The sequence below is a fragment of the Cyprinodon variegatus genome, unplaced genomic scaffold (genome assembly GCF_000732505.1).
Source record: "Cyprinodon variegatus isolate N-32 unplaced genomic scaffold, C_variegatus-1.0 Scaffold180, whole genome shotgun sequence".
Taxonomy (NCBI): domain Eukaryota; kingdom Metazoa; phylum Chordata; class Actinopteri; order Cyprinodontiformes; family Cyprinodontidae; genus Cyprinodon; species Cyprinodon variegatus.
Genome location: NW_015150633.1, coordinates 514,953 through 532,002, shown reverse-complemented (window position 1 = coordinate 532,002; position 17,050 = coordinate 514,953). Strand labels below are relative to the sequence as shown.

Here is a 17,050-nt window from a genome sequence, read left to right as displayed (position 1 = left end):
AAATCGATACCAAGAAGTGAAAGATCAATATTATATTGGGCAGCCGAATATCACGATATATCGCCAAAACAATTATTTCCCACACCCCTAATATTTACGTAGCGCCATCCTACATGCTCGTCCCCACTTTCACTTACCAGTGGTTAGTCTGACATGGTAGAAAAATTGCAAATCTTCTTTTAGAAAGTAAGCTTGTATGAGTGATGGAAACTTTTAAACAGAGGGTGCACAAAGAGAAATGGGCTTGTGCATGTGCATTTCTTCTTTTGTTTTATAAAGTGGAGAGGGTGGGTCTTTTCAAAAATCTGCGAAAATCCTCCACTATACCTTTAGGCAGCTCTTTACGAATAATTTCAGAAAATTACTAAAGCTGGTATGTTATAGAGTGATGTCATTAAGTGAAGAAAATTCAACATCCTACCTCTGTTTTTCCAGAAGTAAACATTAGCTGATTGATCATCAGTTGATCAGTCGGAGAACCTCTAACTGCTGATTTATATGTTAAACACTAAACTATCAGAAATACGCTGCTGCATCCCTCCATAATAAATGTAAGGAATTAAAAAAGTTTTGTTGCATTTCTTTTTCTAATGAAATGCCATTGTGGCTTAAAGGTCGGAGTCTTTATGCTTTGAAGCATAATTGGGATCATTTTGTATTTCCTTTATGTTCTTCCTCTATCAGAGAACCTAAAATGTATTAAAGGAGAAAAAAAATTTCTGCGGTATGGGTGACAAACAAACAATAAATCTGTTCAAATGAATGATTTTACTGTAAATTTGCACTGGTTTAAAGCCTTTTTTAAAACAACCAGAGATTACATGAGAAAAAAAAATGTTTGAATAAATCTTTTGCATTCTGATTTTAAGTAAAAATTAATTAGCAATAAAAAGACCACATGGAATATGTTGTTTTATTGATTGTACTGACCTTTTATCAAAAAACGCCTCGATGATTTGGGTTTTGATGGGGTTGTTGGCGAGGGCTGGTATCCTCTCTAGGTTTTCCCTGCTGCATAGCAACAAGACAAAATGTTTTATTAAAAATCAGAACACCATAAAACAATGTCTGAATCTTCAAAAATATCCTTTTATATTGCTTTTTTTCTACTGTAACATTTAAGACAGTGTATGTGCCTAAGGCTGATTAAGATGCAGCAGATCCATGTCTTGAGAAGCAGGCACATAATCCTAAAGTCGTTTGAACAAACTCAGCATGTTTGGTTTGTGCATTCAGGATGTCAGACAGGCACACTTTAACACTTATTTATATCAGCAACTTCCTTATCTAATAAGCATCACAAATAATCTACTGTACAGCACCCTCTCATTTATTAAAGATAGGCGCCTTATATCTGCTCAACTTTTACTGCAATCTGATAATAACAATGGATTTTTATAAACTGGTGCAAAATGTTACACCAGCCTGGATAATTAACAAACAACAAATATAAGGACAATTTAAGGTTGATAAGTTTATTTTTTTTAAATGCTTCATTATTTTCCATTTTTATCAGCTACAATGTAACATGGATAAAAAAAAGAGTTTCTACCTTCATACACTCGTTCTTATCTACAGTCTGACTTCTTGTGAAAAAGCTTAAAAAACTGGAACTTCAACAAACAAGTTTTTTCTTGCCACTACTCACAGTGACAAATGAGGGAAGAGAAATCTGCAGGGCTCACTTTTTGGTAATTGCAGCCCAGAGTGGCATCTTTGACTCTAAAATCCTTCAAAACAACCATTAGATGATATCAACATGTGTTGTGGCGCCCAGGTAGGCTTCCCCAACAAAATGAGTTTCTCCTGGGGTGGGGGGGGCCTATGCAGGAAGGACTGTCCAAATTAACATGTGCATTTCACCAACTAGACAAGAAAGTGGGTTTATTTATGTAAAGGTGTTATTACCTTTTTTTATTCAAAACAAAACACTTTTATTTTCCCACTTTGTTTAACACACAAAGGATGTTTGCTTTAATAAAAACGTAATCATGTTTGTGCACTGTTGGACAGCATCTACCAACCCTTGAATGAAACTGTTGAAAACGGATGAGAAAAGGACTTTTCTGTCCTAATGTTACAAACCTGAGCATATGGAGTTTGTTAAAGGCTACTGGGACTCAAAATGAAATGTGATTTGATCAGATAAATTAACATTGAAATATTTGGTAAGAAACAAATTATCCTATTGGTGAAAAGCCACCAAAGGTCATCCGTCAAATATCTGTGATTCTGTATGGACTTTTCTCTTCTGTGGAACCTTTTAACGGTGCATTTAGGGCTGCAACTATTGATTATTCAGCAAATCAATTGATCTCTCAATACATTTTTTTGATAAATTGATTAACATTTAGATAGTCAAATGTCTCTTAAAGAAGATTTTTTTGCAGAATTAAACCAGGTGACACTAAATATTTGGATTATAGAGCGTATTGACAGACACAATAGTTTTTTTTTTGTTTGTTTGTTTTATCTGAAATGCAAAATATTTACATATTTGTTTACAATCTTGGTATAATTACTGCTCTAAAGTTTCTAAAGTCTAAGTTTCTAAATTTTTCTAAATTAGTTGACAATTGTTTCAATAATCAATTAATCATGATTAATGCGATTAACCGTTTCAGCCCTAGATGCATTACGATCTTATAGCTATGATTTATATTAAAAACCTGGATATGTTAAAAAAAAGCCCCTTGATTTTGTACCAAAACATAATTATACTCAAATATACACAATAACTGTCCCCCCCAAAAAACAGCAAACATAATTTCTGCCTCCTTTAAACAGCTAAATATGGAGATATGGATGTTTTACAACTTTGAACATTAAAAAATTACGCATTAAAGCACATTACCTTATTGTGTCTGCATTTCCACTCAGCTGCTCAAATCGCTTGTGTAGGTTTTTGATCTGCTCCAGTGAAACTGAAGGAAAAAACAAATGTCTAAATTAAAGCCTATATTCTCCCAGAGTTATTCAGCAAAATTCGAGCAGTGCAGGAGCTAAACATGGATTCAAACCACCATAAACAAATGAGTGTTTTGCACTGAAAGGGTTTTATTCCAATGTACATTTTTATTGCTTAAAACACTTTATTTAATTGATCGGCTCCTGCTATCAGCTTAATGGCAAAGCAAACAAACCGTTCCTTGTAATTGCATCTAAAATGATTCACTCAATCATTAACCCATTGGACACTTTCAACACTCGACTTCTTTAACCTTTTTATTCTCTCTTTTTTTTTTTTTTTTAACAGTGTCCTTTCTGACAATGTTGCAATAAGATGCCAAAAAAGATCCCAACAGATTTTACTTTCACAAGTGGAGCAGTACGGCTATTGCCATAGTGTTCCGCTTAATTTGTCCGTTTTACAGATTATATGGACACTGCAATGTAAATACAACAGGAAAGGAAAAACAGAAAAAAGGAGAAAAGATTAAAGAAAGAGGAGATATAAGGGAGATAATGATAAAACATCTTCAGTCTGCTTCATCACCTGCAAAGAGATGTAAAAAGAACAGCGCAACCAACAGACATGGTACAAGATATACAATAAAGTAACACTTTGGTACTGTCGCTAAAGTATAAGTGCTATTATTTAATCTGACATGCATACTGTGGTAGCTTAAGATAAAATATGGGCTTTCTGTACAGAAGTGAATCTCTAAGTACCTGGAACCAAACACCTTTGTATTCTCTACCAAAGTAGGCTGGCTGTGTCTGCTTAGGGAGTGGGGGGGGAGCTGCATGCATGGATGGCCTCACATAGAAACCAAAGCAGGTTGTTGTTAAGGGTGGGTGGGGTTGCAGCTCAACAGTTGCAACAATAACATATACAGCTAACTGAGTTAGAAGGATTACAATTGTGCAATAAAACACGAACAAAACAACAGCAAATGGAATCCAACAGTACATTTTAAATGACTTGAAATATCATATTTGGGTTTTTGTTTTTTTTTTAAACAAAGAGGTTCCTTTAGGTTCCTAAAGTTAAAAGGAAAGAAAAGCATAGCTCTAAACCTTATGGAGACAAAGACACTAAAAGAGTCCAAAGTCTCCCTGAGATAGGATCAATAAAGTCAAGCTAAGACACAGATGAAGACCTACTTCTACCTGCTCAAAGTACATGCCTGCACATGTAAAGGTGTCCCACCAGGGTCATTCACTAAATTCCTCTTTACTTCCTTATATATATATATATGGAAGTAAAGAGGAATTTAGTGAATGACCCTGGTGGTATATATATATATATATATATATAGGTGCAGTTTGTTTACATACCTAAAGCTTGTTGTCATGAAAAAGCGTCATTTAATCATGACTAGTAGTTGTTCTTTACAAGTTTGACTTTCACTTTAGCACCTGATCTAGGTTTGCGTTTCTATATGATTTATCAGAAACAACATGAATTTTAAAGCAGACTTTTTCTTAATCTTAACGGTTTTTGTTTGTCCCAGTCCCCAACGTCCGTCTCTCTGTGATATTTAACTATAAACACTAAAACTCCTCTATCAGTACTTTGATAAATCAATAATCTGTTTCTTTTTTTTTAACACTTACATCCAGTAGCTTCCACCAGATCCTGGTATTGGGGCTCCGGGCGTGTTTGCGTGGCTCCCATCTCTGCGGCTGTCTGACCGTTGCGTCAAGGCGCACAATCTGGTTGAACTGGCCAAAACTTTTCCCCTCTACTGTTACCGCTTCAACCGCCTTCTATTGGAAGCGCACTGCTGATGTGTTCTGCTGCCCCCGTGTGGACAGTTGTGGAACTACTTTTCACACAGGCCCAGTGTAGATTAGAATAGAATATCCCTGTATTGTCCCATAATGGGGAGATTCTGGTTTACAATAACAGAAAGATTATATTATATTGAAATATGGACATTAGCAAAGTGTATGAGAATAAAATAATAGTGAAGATTTAAAGATGAAATAAAATACTGTACTGTAAAGTTTTTTAATATGATTTATTTCTTTAAAAACAGCAGCCACAAACCAGTGGGTTTTAAACCAGAATGTTCTCACTGCCTTTTTTTTTGGTTTATTTTTTTATTTATTTATTTTATTATTATTTATTTTTATTTTTTTACACGGCTTGATAAACATATTTCATATCTAAACACATTAATTTCCACAGCACAGGATATGATTCCTTCCTGGACAGTTTAAATTCTTACAAGCTATAAGATTACCATAATTTGTCCCAAATTATAGAAGACTGCAATTATTTTGTCTTATAATAGAATCTGGCAAATAGAAATAATTTTGCTCATCATTAAATGACCCAAATAACAAACAAAAAAAGACTAGTGTTTAATATGAGGCAGTGGCCTGCTGTTTACCTTTCTCTGCAAGAATTACCACAATTAAGTAAGAAATGCAGCGTTTGTTTTAAAGAGAAAACGACAACAAGAAGAAAACTTGAGACACTTTATTTTTTTTAAGGTTTCAACCAAGTTTAGACTCTTTTTCCAGTTCAAGTTGCTGCTGTCTCATCATTCCATGACAGACATCCTGAGTCTTGGCATCGCACATATTTCATTTGTAAATATACAGAATAAAAGGTAAATGTAGGAATGTGAAAGTCCATCTTTCATTAGTTTGTGGTGTTAAACATGGAGAGTTAAAACTGGATCTTGATACTGTCTTTGTTCTCTCAGGTGGCACTGGGTGGATAATCTGCAGACTGGTGCTGGATGCAGGGAAATGTGGGATCAGAAGCATTCCATGATTTCAGGCAGGAGAGATTTACAGCACCTGGAAACAAATCCTGAATTCACCTGTTCACCTCACTGCTCACTTGTTTCTTCTACTCTGTAGTATTTTGGGTTGTATTTTTACATTTTTTTTTTTTGCATTTAAACTTAGCTTTTTGACTGGATAAAAAAAGAGTATGGATTACATCATTTAGAAACGGCATTTGGTTCTTGACTTTTTTTTTTCTGGGTAAGTGGTGGAATTTGGATGCATCTCAAAGCAAAAACAGCAATCATCTCTCATTTAAAAAGAAATAAAACTAAATAAAAGTAAACAAGTCCGGAACACTTGCCCTAGTCTTATAGTGCAACAAAGGAACAGCTAAAGTGATTGTAAATTGAGGAAGGGTGATCTTTTTTGTTTTCTTTACACCTGGCCTGCAGGGCCACTTGCTACATTGACCTGGACTGGCGGCTCATTTGGTCGATGGCTGAAGTCTCATGTCTGCCTCCAGAAGCAGGAGTCGCTCTGTGATAGAGCTGCTGCACCGTGCTCAAAGTTTCTTCCATGTCCTCTGGGTATCGTGTCTGCAGCTCTTCGTTGGCAACATAGTGGGTTTCAGAAAACTCTGAGAAGTAACGGCCCACCTCTGGGTGCCCAATCTCCAGGGGGGCTGAATGGGGCTCCAGGTTCTCTGAGGAATAATAACAAACAGAGGTGACCACATTGCTACTTTGGTGAGAACTTGAAGTCTTTTGGGCAAAACTGCAAAGAGTAACAAGCAAAGGAGCCTGCGTAGTCTGAGGTGTTAAAGATAGAAAAAATAAGTAAAAACTATGAAAGCTACGAAGTGGCAGGGCGGGTGAAGAATTTGCAAATGGGGTCAGATGTTAAACTGTGGAATGCAGGAAAATCTGTACAGAAACTAGCCTCAATAAACTTATCAGGATGTTTTCAGTTAAGAGCTTAACAGAAGTTTACTGTACGTATAGATGGGGATAGTATGATGGGCCTCCTCTTGTAAACAAGAGCCTTTATTGATTAACTTTATGAACCCCCCCATTGATTATCATAAATCTGTTCGCAAAAAGGTTTTTCGATATCAGAACCATGTGACGGAGGTACCATGTTAAATATGCAAATAACCTCCTCGTTCATTTTTTGGGGGGCTAAAGCGTATTTGTTCAATTTAAACTATTTCTAAAATTGATTATAGATTTGAGGAACATCCTACTTATAATCTATTACCTTTAACATATAAAAACAGACAACCCAGCAGACAAATTTGTTTTACAAAGTTACCAACAGATGAGGGTCCAATCTCATTTTGCAACCGCTCCATGAGCAGGATGCCTGAGGTCAAACAAAAGCTCACAAACAGGGACGTCACTTTCTACAAAAGCTAGTAGATGCCATTTACACGCCCATCTTGGCTCAACTTTCTTCAAAGGTCTCCAAAGGGCAACTGGTTTTTCAGCAAGTAGAATCCAATAAGCGGCAGTAGGAAAAACTGAATGTATAGAAACTAATTCTCTTAAATAAACCGAAAGGGAAGAGCTTTTTGTTTGGGAGTGATGCCAGGAGTATTTTAGTTACTAGTCAGAAAGTCAGAAATAAATAAAGCCCCTTTGCTGTCATTTATAGTTCAGAGGTGCATGTCTGGTCTGGGTGTGGCTCCTCTTTGTTTTTCTGGAGGCGCTCCACTCCCTGCAGCTTCTGCAGGTTTTTTTTAAGCACAACTGGCTTCACTCTGCTGATGAGGAGCAAGGAGACCAATTTGGAATAAGGGCTATTATGGGTGTGCTAAGGTTTTACAGAACAGACTCTTTTTCTTTTTAGTGGCAAAGAGGAAAATCAAGTGAACCCTATATATGGTCTGCCAGATTAAAGTCTGATCTTTAACTTATTTTGAGATTCTGTTGTTTTTTTATTGTTGGTTTTATTAATAAAATAAATATACTTATTTTAATATTACCAATATTGTGATTATCTTTTACAAAGAATGAATATAAACCAAAAATTCATCATGCCTACTTTAATGTATGGTGGAGGTTTTGAAAAACCAGGGCATTTAATGTAAAAATCTGAAGGTTATTTTAAGCAGGATTATTATCCAAATTACAACTAAATGAAGACAGAACCTTTATGACTTCCATGGTTCCCAGACCCACATCCTACAGAAAACCTGCGGGGTGAACTAAGTAGAGGAGAGCAAATTATTGCTCCTATTTGCACAGTTTGAAGTTATTAAATACAGCATGCTGCTTGTTTGTAAATAGGAGAACTAATGCGCTCTTTTAATTTTCTTTTTTGGACTTCAGGCACAATTTTACGCTTTTATTTTGCTCAATATTGCTTAATATGAATGTTTTCCCTCTTCAGTTAAACTTTTCTCTCCACTTCCACTGCTGAAACCTCATTTCATCCTATGGCCAATCAGCGACCAGCAGTCTGTTTATATTTCATCACTCAGTTCCCCTTTGACTTTCTCCTCAGCGAGCACAAAAAATAAGATATAAAAAAAGACAGCATGCCTTGAAAAAAAAAAAAAAAAGAAAATGATGGAGACTCTTGCAAAACCTGCTGAAAAAAGTGGGGCAACCAAAGTTGTGCACATAGAAAGAAGGCATAAAGGACCCAGGAAAATCTAGAGGGATTGGGCAACAATGAGTCTTTGCTGGTTCTGTAGCTTTATTTGAGGAAATAATAAAAGAAAAGACAAAGCAATGCAGTATGGATAAAATGGGCCTATATAAAGTATTTCAATTACCTCAAGTTAAAAGTTAAATAATTTCAAAATGAGACACTTTGCAATTAAGGCTCAGAATCAGTCAATTTTTTAAATTTTCATGCGTATAATGGACTCTAAAAAATGTAAGCACCTGTTTCAATACTTCTCTAATTATAATACAAACAATATCTTTGTTTTTTTTAAGTGTAAACTCCTTTATAGCAATCACAAGTTTAATGTGTATCGATATCATTTAATCCAGTGAGATCCATAGTTTCTGTTTTCATTTTGCAGGTTTTCTGCTCTTAGATGCTGATGTTTCTGATTAGCCGTGTTTGTGTGTGTTTTAAACAGACAATCAGAGCCCTACTGGTGGATATGAGGCATACCCTGAGCCGCGTAGCGACACGTCCCGTCCTGTACCAGCACATTGTAGAAAGGTTGATTAGCCCCACTGGACAGCTGGTGGACCCTCATGGTGGTGATCCACTCCTGGCTCATGGTGCATTTAGGATCCCAGCCGTAAATCACACAGTTATAACCCGACCTTGAAGACATCCAGCAAACATTACCGTGCGTCAGAAACATCACGGTGATTCGTTCTTTGTCTGCATCACATTTTACAGAAGCTCACCGCTTGTGTTTCATGATGAGGCCGACTGAATAGTGGACCTCCAGGTGTTCTGCAGCGCTGCGCCTCTTCACCTCAGGAGTTACAGGATGCTTCTTGTGCTGGATGTGCTCCAGCGTGTGCTGCACCAGGTAACCCACCGCTCCATGCTGGGAGGGATCCAAAGCCTGAATGTGCTGCAGGATGTCTAAGACCTGAGAAAAATGTGAGCAAAGTAGCATAATGTTATAAAAAAAGCAAAACATTGGGGGGTTTATACAAAAAGCACTTCACTGTATTCTGCTTTTAAAACCAAAACATCACAGGAAAATGTTTATTGATAGCGTTCTAAAGGCAGATTTGATTTAGAAAAAGGATCAACCAGCTGAAGCCTAACCTTTTCGGGCCAGATTCCCAGGTGGAAGTAAAGACGTGCCTGCAGCAGCAAATACTGAACGTTATCTGGGCTGATGGTGAGGTAGAGATCCAGCGAGTCCCTCAGCAGCTGGTACGATTTCTCATTACCTTCCCTGGTGGAAAACAAATAATTCAGTTGAACAGAAGATTTAATTATCCCATTTAATTCTGGCATAAAGTGGGTGGGCTCAAAGATTTGATTCACTTTGGTTGAAATATATTTTTTTTTTTGGTAAAAAAAATTAAATTAGAAAAAAAGTGAAAAATGAAGGAGGTTTTAACTCATAAATGACTCGTCTGTCAGGAGCCTGAATGGGTCCACATGCTCGGTTTCTCTTACCCTCTTTTGCCGATGTTGAGTAGGTTCCCCACCATCCTGAGCAGCACCTCTGTGGTGCTAATGGCACTGTAGTAGTCCGCTGTCACCTGGTGGCCAATGAGGTACTCGCATTCCTTCGCCGTCAGCTGCTTGCCTTTCCCAAAGGCGTCGATGTAGACAAAGTCATAGATGTCGTCGCTCCTGCAGGGAAGATGTGTTTTTAAAACGTCTGTGAGTGCATGTAGATGTTTATACAGGTTTTTCAGAAAATAAAATAATATCAGAGCTCTTTTTTCCAACTGTGTTCCATACATCTTGTATAGTTCAACATAACACATACAGTTCTGTTAGATGCATAAGTGTTAAAATAAACCTGTCTGGATAAATGTGCATATTTAAGAATAGCCAGGAATATGCTTATTGGCAACATCTTTTTTGGGAATTCCAGGGTATCTTATACATACATACAAACAAACAGTAGTTCACAATAAACATAGGAAATAGAGGACAGGTATTTGACTCCAACTGGAAGTTTTTTTCTAAAACCGATGAGAAGATGACAAAAAGATTTAAAGCTCTAAAAGAGCTGCAGGTCTGTCTAGTTTCTGCCAGACAGTCCTGCAGAGATACAGCAATCAACTAAATTATACTTATGTTTTGATAGATAGAGAATTAGAATCTCAAAAAATAAAATCTAATTAAATCAAACAATAAATAGAAAAAAGAAAATTGGTCAAAATTCTTAAAAGGCAAGTTTGGTACAAAAACAGCCTGGAGCCAAAATGACAGAATAACAAATGTGAAAATTAGAAGGCTTCATTAGAAGAACTAAACTAGCAAAGACAGAATGAAGCTCTTCATTTAGAAACACTGACTAACAGTCTGCAATGTTTTATCCATGACCTGTTTATATCGTCATATCTGGCTGCTGTAAGAACTTCGCTTTAAAAAAAAAAAGGATGCTTTTGCAACACATCAGCAGTCATCTGATTGCTTCTAAACTGTTTCCGCTCACTCTGTTAGTCCCGCTTTTGAAATCAGGCTTTACCTGCTCCTTTCCAGACAAATATGTCGATCATATGGTGTCAGTTAGTCTGGCTGGTCTTCACTACCTGGGATAATATTGAATGCTGATACTAAATTCAATATCTAAGACAATTATTTTATTGGCAGTTGGATTTTACAGGATAGATGTTACATTAAATGTTATATTAAAGGTGAGCTATGAATGGATTAAAAATTATTATTATTTTTTTTTTTACATCACTAAAGCCTGCACTTAAACAGGCATGTTTGGCTTTTGATTAGTTTTCATATACTTTTCTGTTTGGAAGGTAAGACATGAAAATGAGTTTATTGGAGCTTTGATTCACCCATAAAAATTGTTATGAGAGGTTATATAATGCATATTTAAGTCACCTTTGGATATAAAGTAAGGTTTTTATTTCAACAATTGCCAGCAAAATGGCAAAATTATTGTAATTAGAACCGAGAAAAAAAAAAAAGACCTTGAAAGGCTCTTAGTGTGTAAGTGTAGTAATAACTTCAAAAATCAAAGAGAAAGACAAGGGTTAACTTTTGATATTGTGGTTATCTGATGTCTTTGATCTATCAACAATCTATCGTGTCTTTGAATCTCAATAGCTAAGTCTTAAATGAATTCACTTATGTGTGTGTCGATGAGGATGATCTGAAATGTTCTAATTATAACGCGTACCCTCTTGGTCTCTGGCACCAGCGCAACAGGAAGTGGTTGGGGAAGTTGACCGGCTCCAGTCGAACGCCCAGCTTCCGGGCCAGTGTCATGTAAAGGACAGAGAGGCTTATGGGAATACCCGTCCTCCGAAGTAGCACCTGCGTACAAGGCGGTACGGTTACAATATTCCTGAGTTACTCATTAGAATAAGTTATTGATCAGCTGGGACATACCTGATGGATGTAAGAGTTTAGTGGGTTGTAGTAGTCCCCCTCATTGCCTTTATACTGAAGCTGCTCGTACAAAACGGCGTTCAGGGCCGACATCACTTGCCTCTGGAGCTCAAAGTCCTCAATCACACAGTCGCCTGCAACACAGGCAATGTTTGTCTTTTTATTCTCATAAAGTAGAAGCTCTGCCTCTAAATCTTTACTGGTATATATAGTTCAAAGAAAACATCACTAGAGGAATATGGAGAATAAAAAGTGCCAAAATTAAATAAATAAATACAGCATTAAATAAATAATTAAATGTGTCAATAATTAATTAAATGTGGAATTAAATAAATAAATGTGTCATTCATTAATTAAAACCACGTCACTAATATAAAGTGCCACAATTAAATAAATAAATACAGCGATAAACAATTAATTAAATGTGTAATTCATTAAATAAATAAGGAATTTAATATATAAATGTGTCATTAATTTAATAAAATATGTCTTCATTTTATAAAAATATATATATATAATTATTTCAGTGTGCATTTAATTATTTCATGGTCCTGTGTCGCAGTGCATCGAAACCATTAAAAGAATCTGTCAAACTCACCCATCAAAGTTAGGGGCGGTTATCTAACACCTGATTGGTCACCCTGCACATTAAGGCGAAGCAAATCGATTACAGAGACTGTGATCTACAGGTTGTGAACATACTCTGATACAGTAGGTGGCGACTCGATTCACGTTAACCCCGCCCCCTAACTTTATTTAATGAATTACACATTTGATTAATTGTTTATCGCTGTATTTATTTATTTAATTGTGGCACTTTATATTAGTGACGTGGTTTTAATTAATGAATGACACATTTATTTATTTAATTCCACATTTAATTAATTATTGACATATTTAATTATTTATTTAATGCTGTATTTATTTATTTAATTTTGGCACTTTTTATCCTCCATAGAGGAAGAACAAGCAGACAAAAATAAAATAGAATAAAAAAACTCCCCAAAAAGAGAGAAAAAAAAAAAATCAAGTTTGTACATTTTATTTCCAGGAACACTTACCGTTAGTGACACGAAGGCTGGGATGAGACGAGTTCTTGATTCTCAGCATTTTCTTGACTTTTTCCACCAAACCATCTACTTGCTCTGAAATGGATTCCAGTGTGACTTCAGCCAGAGGGTTACAATACTGATCCACCAGCACAGCACCTAACAAAGCAAATGCAAGCAAGGTGAGGAAAATAAGACGTTTAAAAAAAAAAAAAAAAACTTTAGCAGCTTATGTTTCTTTTTTTTTGTTGGTTTTCAAAAGTTGATTAAAACTCAAGACAATTTCCAGGCTTTAAAATCTGAAATAAAGACATTATTTTAATGAAACAATTTGAATATTTTTTTTTTTTTTTAGCTCATTTAACTACACAGAATTTATGCATCTACCATTTCTTTATCTTTCCAGTTCAAAATGGGCCCTCAGCATCACAGCTCCTCCACTCTACTAAAACGCAGGCGTGAGGTGCCACATGTTGTTCCTTTCTCTTAGACTAATTTAACCTGGAATATTTGTAGCTGAAATGATCATTCTTGGTCTCAGCTGTCCATAAGAAATGCCTTATGTAGAAATTACTCTTGTCAAACTCTCACTCATTACGTGATTTGCCAGTTCAATCATTTGATTAAAAAAATTTAAAACTTATAAATAGGATTCCTTTGTGCAGAAGTAAGATATGCTTTCTGGCATTTTGTTCCCTTTAAATAAATAAACAAATGACGTCCAAAAACAGGGAAATAAAATAACTTGCTGATCTTGTGATATCAATAGGGTAAAGGTCAACACTGATGGTTACCTTCTAAAGCTGACTGCTGCTCTGCAGGCTTTTCCAGGAAGGTCTTCAGACTCCTCAGAATGTTCTGCTGCCTCAGGAAGTAAAGGATTTTCTTTGCATAGTACTTCAAGGTCAAGCTTTTCCTAAACACAGATGAATGGACAAAGACTCTCATCATAAATAGGTGATGCAACAATGTATCTAATATAAAAAAAAAGCGACTATTAACATTAAGCCACACTGATGCTTAAAAACTGACACTTGTGATGTGAACTGATTTCAACTTTATACACAGTGTTGTTCTGACCTCTTGTCTGAGTTGAGTATAAAGAGGAGCTCGTCTTCACAGAAGTGCTCCGGCATTCCGAGAGCCTCAATCTCAGCAAAGCTGTCTCCCAGCACCTGGCCAACGCAGGGCTGAGTCACAGGATGTGTGGGTTAGTTCACAACAAGGCCGGGTCATATTGCACAAACACGCAGTTACAGGTTCTTCTCAAAATATTAGCATATTGTGATAAAGTTCATTATTTTCCATAATGTAATGATAAAACTTGAACATTCATGTATTTTAGATTAATTGCACACTAACTGAAATATTTCAGGTCTTTTATTGTCTTAATACGGATGATTTTGCCATACAGCTCATTAAAAACCCAAAATTCCTATCTCTCAGAATTAGCGTATCTTGAAAAAGGTCTCTAAACGAGCTATGCACCTAATCATCTGTATCGACAAATTACCTCTAAACACCTGCAAAAGATTCCCGAAGCCTTTAAAACTCCCAGCCTGGTTCATCACTCAAAACCACAATCACGGGTAAGACTGCCGACCTGACTGCTGTGCAGAAGGCCATCATTGACACCCTCAAGCAAGAGGGTATGACACAGAAAGATATTTCTGAACGAATAGTCAGATCCCAGAGTGCTGTATCAAGGCACCTCAGTGGGAGGTCTGTGGGAAGAAAAAAGTGTGGCAGAAAACGCTGCACAACAAGAAGAGGTGACCGAACCCTGAGAAAGATTGTGGAGAAGGGCCGATTCCAGACCTTGAGGAACCTGCATAAGCAGTGGACTGAGTCAGGAGCAGAAACATCCAAAGCCACCGTGCACAGGCGTGTGCAGGAAATGGGCTGCAGGTGCCGCATTCCCCAGGTCAAGCCACTTTTGAACCAGAAACAGCAGCAGAGGCACCTGACCTGGGCTACAGAGAAGCAGCACTGACTGTTGCTCAGTGGTCCAGTGTACTTTTTTCAGATGAAAGCAAATTCTGTATGTCATTTGGAAATCAAGGTGCCAGAGTCTGGAGGAAGACTGGGGAGAAGGAAATGCCAAAATGCCAGAAGTCCAGGGTCAAGTACCCACAGTCAGTGATGGTCTGAGGTGCATGTCAGCTGCTGGTGTTGGTCCACTGGGATTTATCAATGCAGCTAGCTATCAGGAGATTTTGGAGCACTTCATGCTTCCATCTGCTGAAAAGCTTTATGGAAATGAAGATTTCATTATTCAGCATGACCTGGCACCTGCTCACAGTGCCAAAACCACTGGTAAATGGTTCAGTGACCATGGTATCACTGTGTTCAATTGGCCTGCCAACTCTCCTGACCTGAACCCCATAGAGAATCTGTGGGATACTGTGAAGAGAAAGTGAGAGACGCAAGACGCAACACTCTGGATGAGCTAAAGGCCGCTATAGAAGCATCCTGGGCCTCCATAACACCTCAGCAGTGCCACAGGCTGATTGCCTCCATTGAAGCTTCAAGCACATTGAAGCAGTCATTTTTTCAAAAGGATTCCCGACCAAGTATTGAGTGCATAACTGTACATAAATATTTGAAGGTTGACTTTTTTTTGTATTAAGCACACCCAAAATCATCCATATAAAGACAACAAAACACCTGAAGAATTTCAGTTAGTGTGCAATGAATCTAAAATATATGTATGTTCAAGTTTTATAATTACATTATGGAAAACAATTAACTTTATCACAATATGCTAATATTTTGAGAAGGACCAGTATCTCACTTCTCACATTCCTTCCAATTAGGCTCAAACAGTATGGGGATCTCAAGGTGTGAAAATCTATAATACAAAGACTATTTCACTGCAGCATTGTGATTAGGAAAAAATGTAAACAACATTTTAAAGCACTGTAAATCTGCTTTTATTTAATGTATATAAGTAAGAATCCTTCATACTTATAGCAAATGTATTTCAAATAATGACATTTTTAGTAATGCAATCCATATTTAAGACAAAGAAAGTAAAATGTTGGGGATGTTTGCATGTGCTTATAGAGCAACATATTCTGCAGATTATAATAATTATTATTATTATAGAAAAAAGCCCATATAAATAATTTTCAGCATTGTATTACTTATTTGTCAATAAAACCAAACGTAAGGGCTCACTTTGTATATCTATGCTCCATTCGACTGGAAAAAAATACTGATTTCAAACAATAGAATCATTTTCAATGATTTTTTTTTTTTTGTGATGCTTAAGTTTAAATACTTACAACTTCTGTAAAGAATCGTTTTGAGATGGATTCCACTGTTCTTCGTATCTGAATACCAACTCTATGCCGTGTTATGTACTCCCTAAGCCAGTCACAGCTCTCATTTTGACGATAAAACCTCTGCAGTCTAGGCCATCTGTCAATGTAAGAAGGGAAGCAGTTAATTCAGGATGACATTAGTAACTTTTTCACTTCAAGCAGAGTAAATCAGTCACTGAAGCGATTGGACGTCCTGTTGCAGTAGACATATACAGCAGAAATAATCCTGCCAGGACCAGCTGAGAGGCTGTTTCACATTCAAGGTCATACTAATGTATTTTTGTGGGGGACTCTGCAATAACATAGGATATATTTCCCCCTTTTTATTTTTCTACAGCCTTTCTTACGAGTTTTATAGATCTCTGTGTTGTTAATGCTTTGCATCGCTTGGTGATGAAAATTTGGTGCATCAGCAGGATGACAGCTTCCTGTCAATTCGCAGTATACGAGCCCACCTTCAAGGAGAACATTGGATTTAAATTACCCTAAACGAATAAAAGCGCTGCAAATTACATTTTAAGATATATAAATAACAAAGATACAACCAAGGACATTAGTACACGTACAAGAAGCAGAAAAACATTTGCAGCACCTGATTTTGTACTGGTGTTCCCAGACCTTCCCCCTTCCATGGCAGACGTCGTGCAGCCGTTTGCAGCAGCAGGAAACGTTACAAACGTCGACATGTTTGAGGACTGGGAAGCACAGGATATACTCAAGCAGCTCAGTCGGTAAGTCTGTCATTTTTTTGCTTTGGGGCTCGTAAATAATTCCGTTCAGACTCTGCTGCTCCGCTCTGGCTACAGACGTCGCCATTTTTTCTGTTTACCCCAATTACCTCATTGGTTTAGCCTCGCCTCCTTATGGCGCAGGGGGCCTGGCTTAGGGGCGGAACATGTGGATTCATCCTGCATTATGATTGGTAGATCGACCAGAATGAAAAGGGTGCGTGAGGAAATGCTGCCTTCAATG

The 17,050-nt window shown here is 37.0% G+C and overlaps 2 protein-coding genes across 2 annotated transcripts in view; both read right to left on the bottom strand.

The window, feature by feature from the left end:
• tesc (tescalcin) overlaps positions 1–4,685 on the bottom strand; it is a 15,041-nt gene extending 10,356 nt beyond the window's left edge. Inside the window, exons 1-3 of the mRNA XM_015378849.1 lie at positions 4,561–4,685; positions 2,855–2,924; positions 931–1,011 (exon numbers count right to left, since the gene is read on the bottom strand). Coding sequence (XP_015234335.1) covers positions 931–1,011; positions 2,855–2,924; positions 4,561–4,621 — 212 coding nt within the window. The 5' untranslated portion in view covers positions 4,622–4,685. The remainder of the gene's footprint in view (positions 1–930; positions 1,012–2,854; positions 2,925–4,560) is intronic.
• Positions 4,686–5,426: 741 nt separating this feature from the next.
• fbxo21 (F-box protein 21) lies at positions 5,427–16,917 on the bottom strand. Its single transcript, XM_015378860.1, has 12 exons — positions 16,671–16,917; positions 16,040–16,175; positions 13,833–13,942; positions 13,547–13,668; positions 12,765–12,911; positions 11,704–11,837; positions 11,492–11,628; positions 9,796–9,975; positions 9,436–9,568; positions 9,063–9,253; positions 8,818–8,975; positions 5,427–6,391 (listed from the first exon to the last, which is right to left on the bottom strand). Exons 1-12 carry the CDS (start codon positions 16,892–16,894, stop codon positions 6,150–6,152), a joined length of 1,914 nt encoding a protein of 637 aa, XP_015234346.1. The 5' UTR covers positions 16,895–16,917; the 3' UTR covers positions 5,427–6,149.
• Positions 16,918–17,050: the final 133 nt, after the last annotated feature.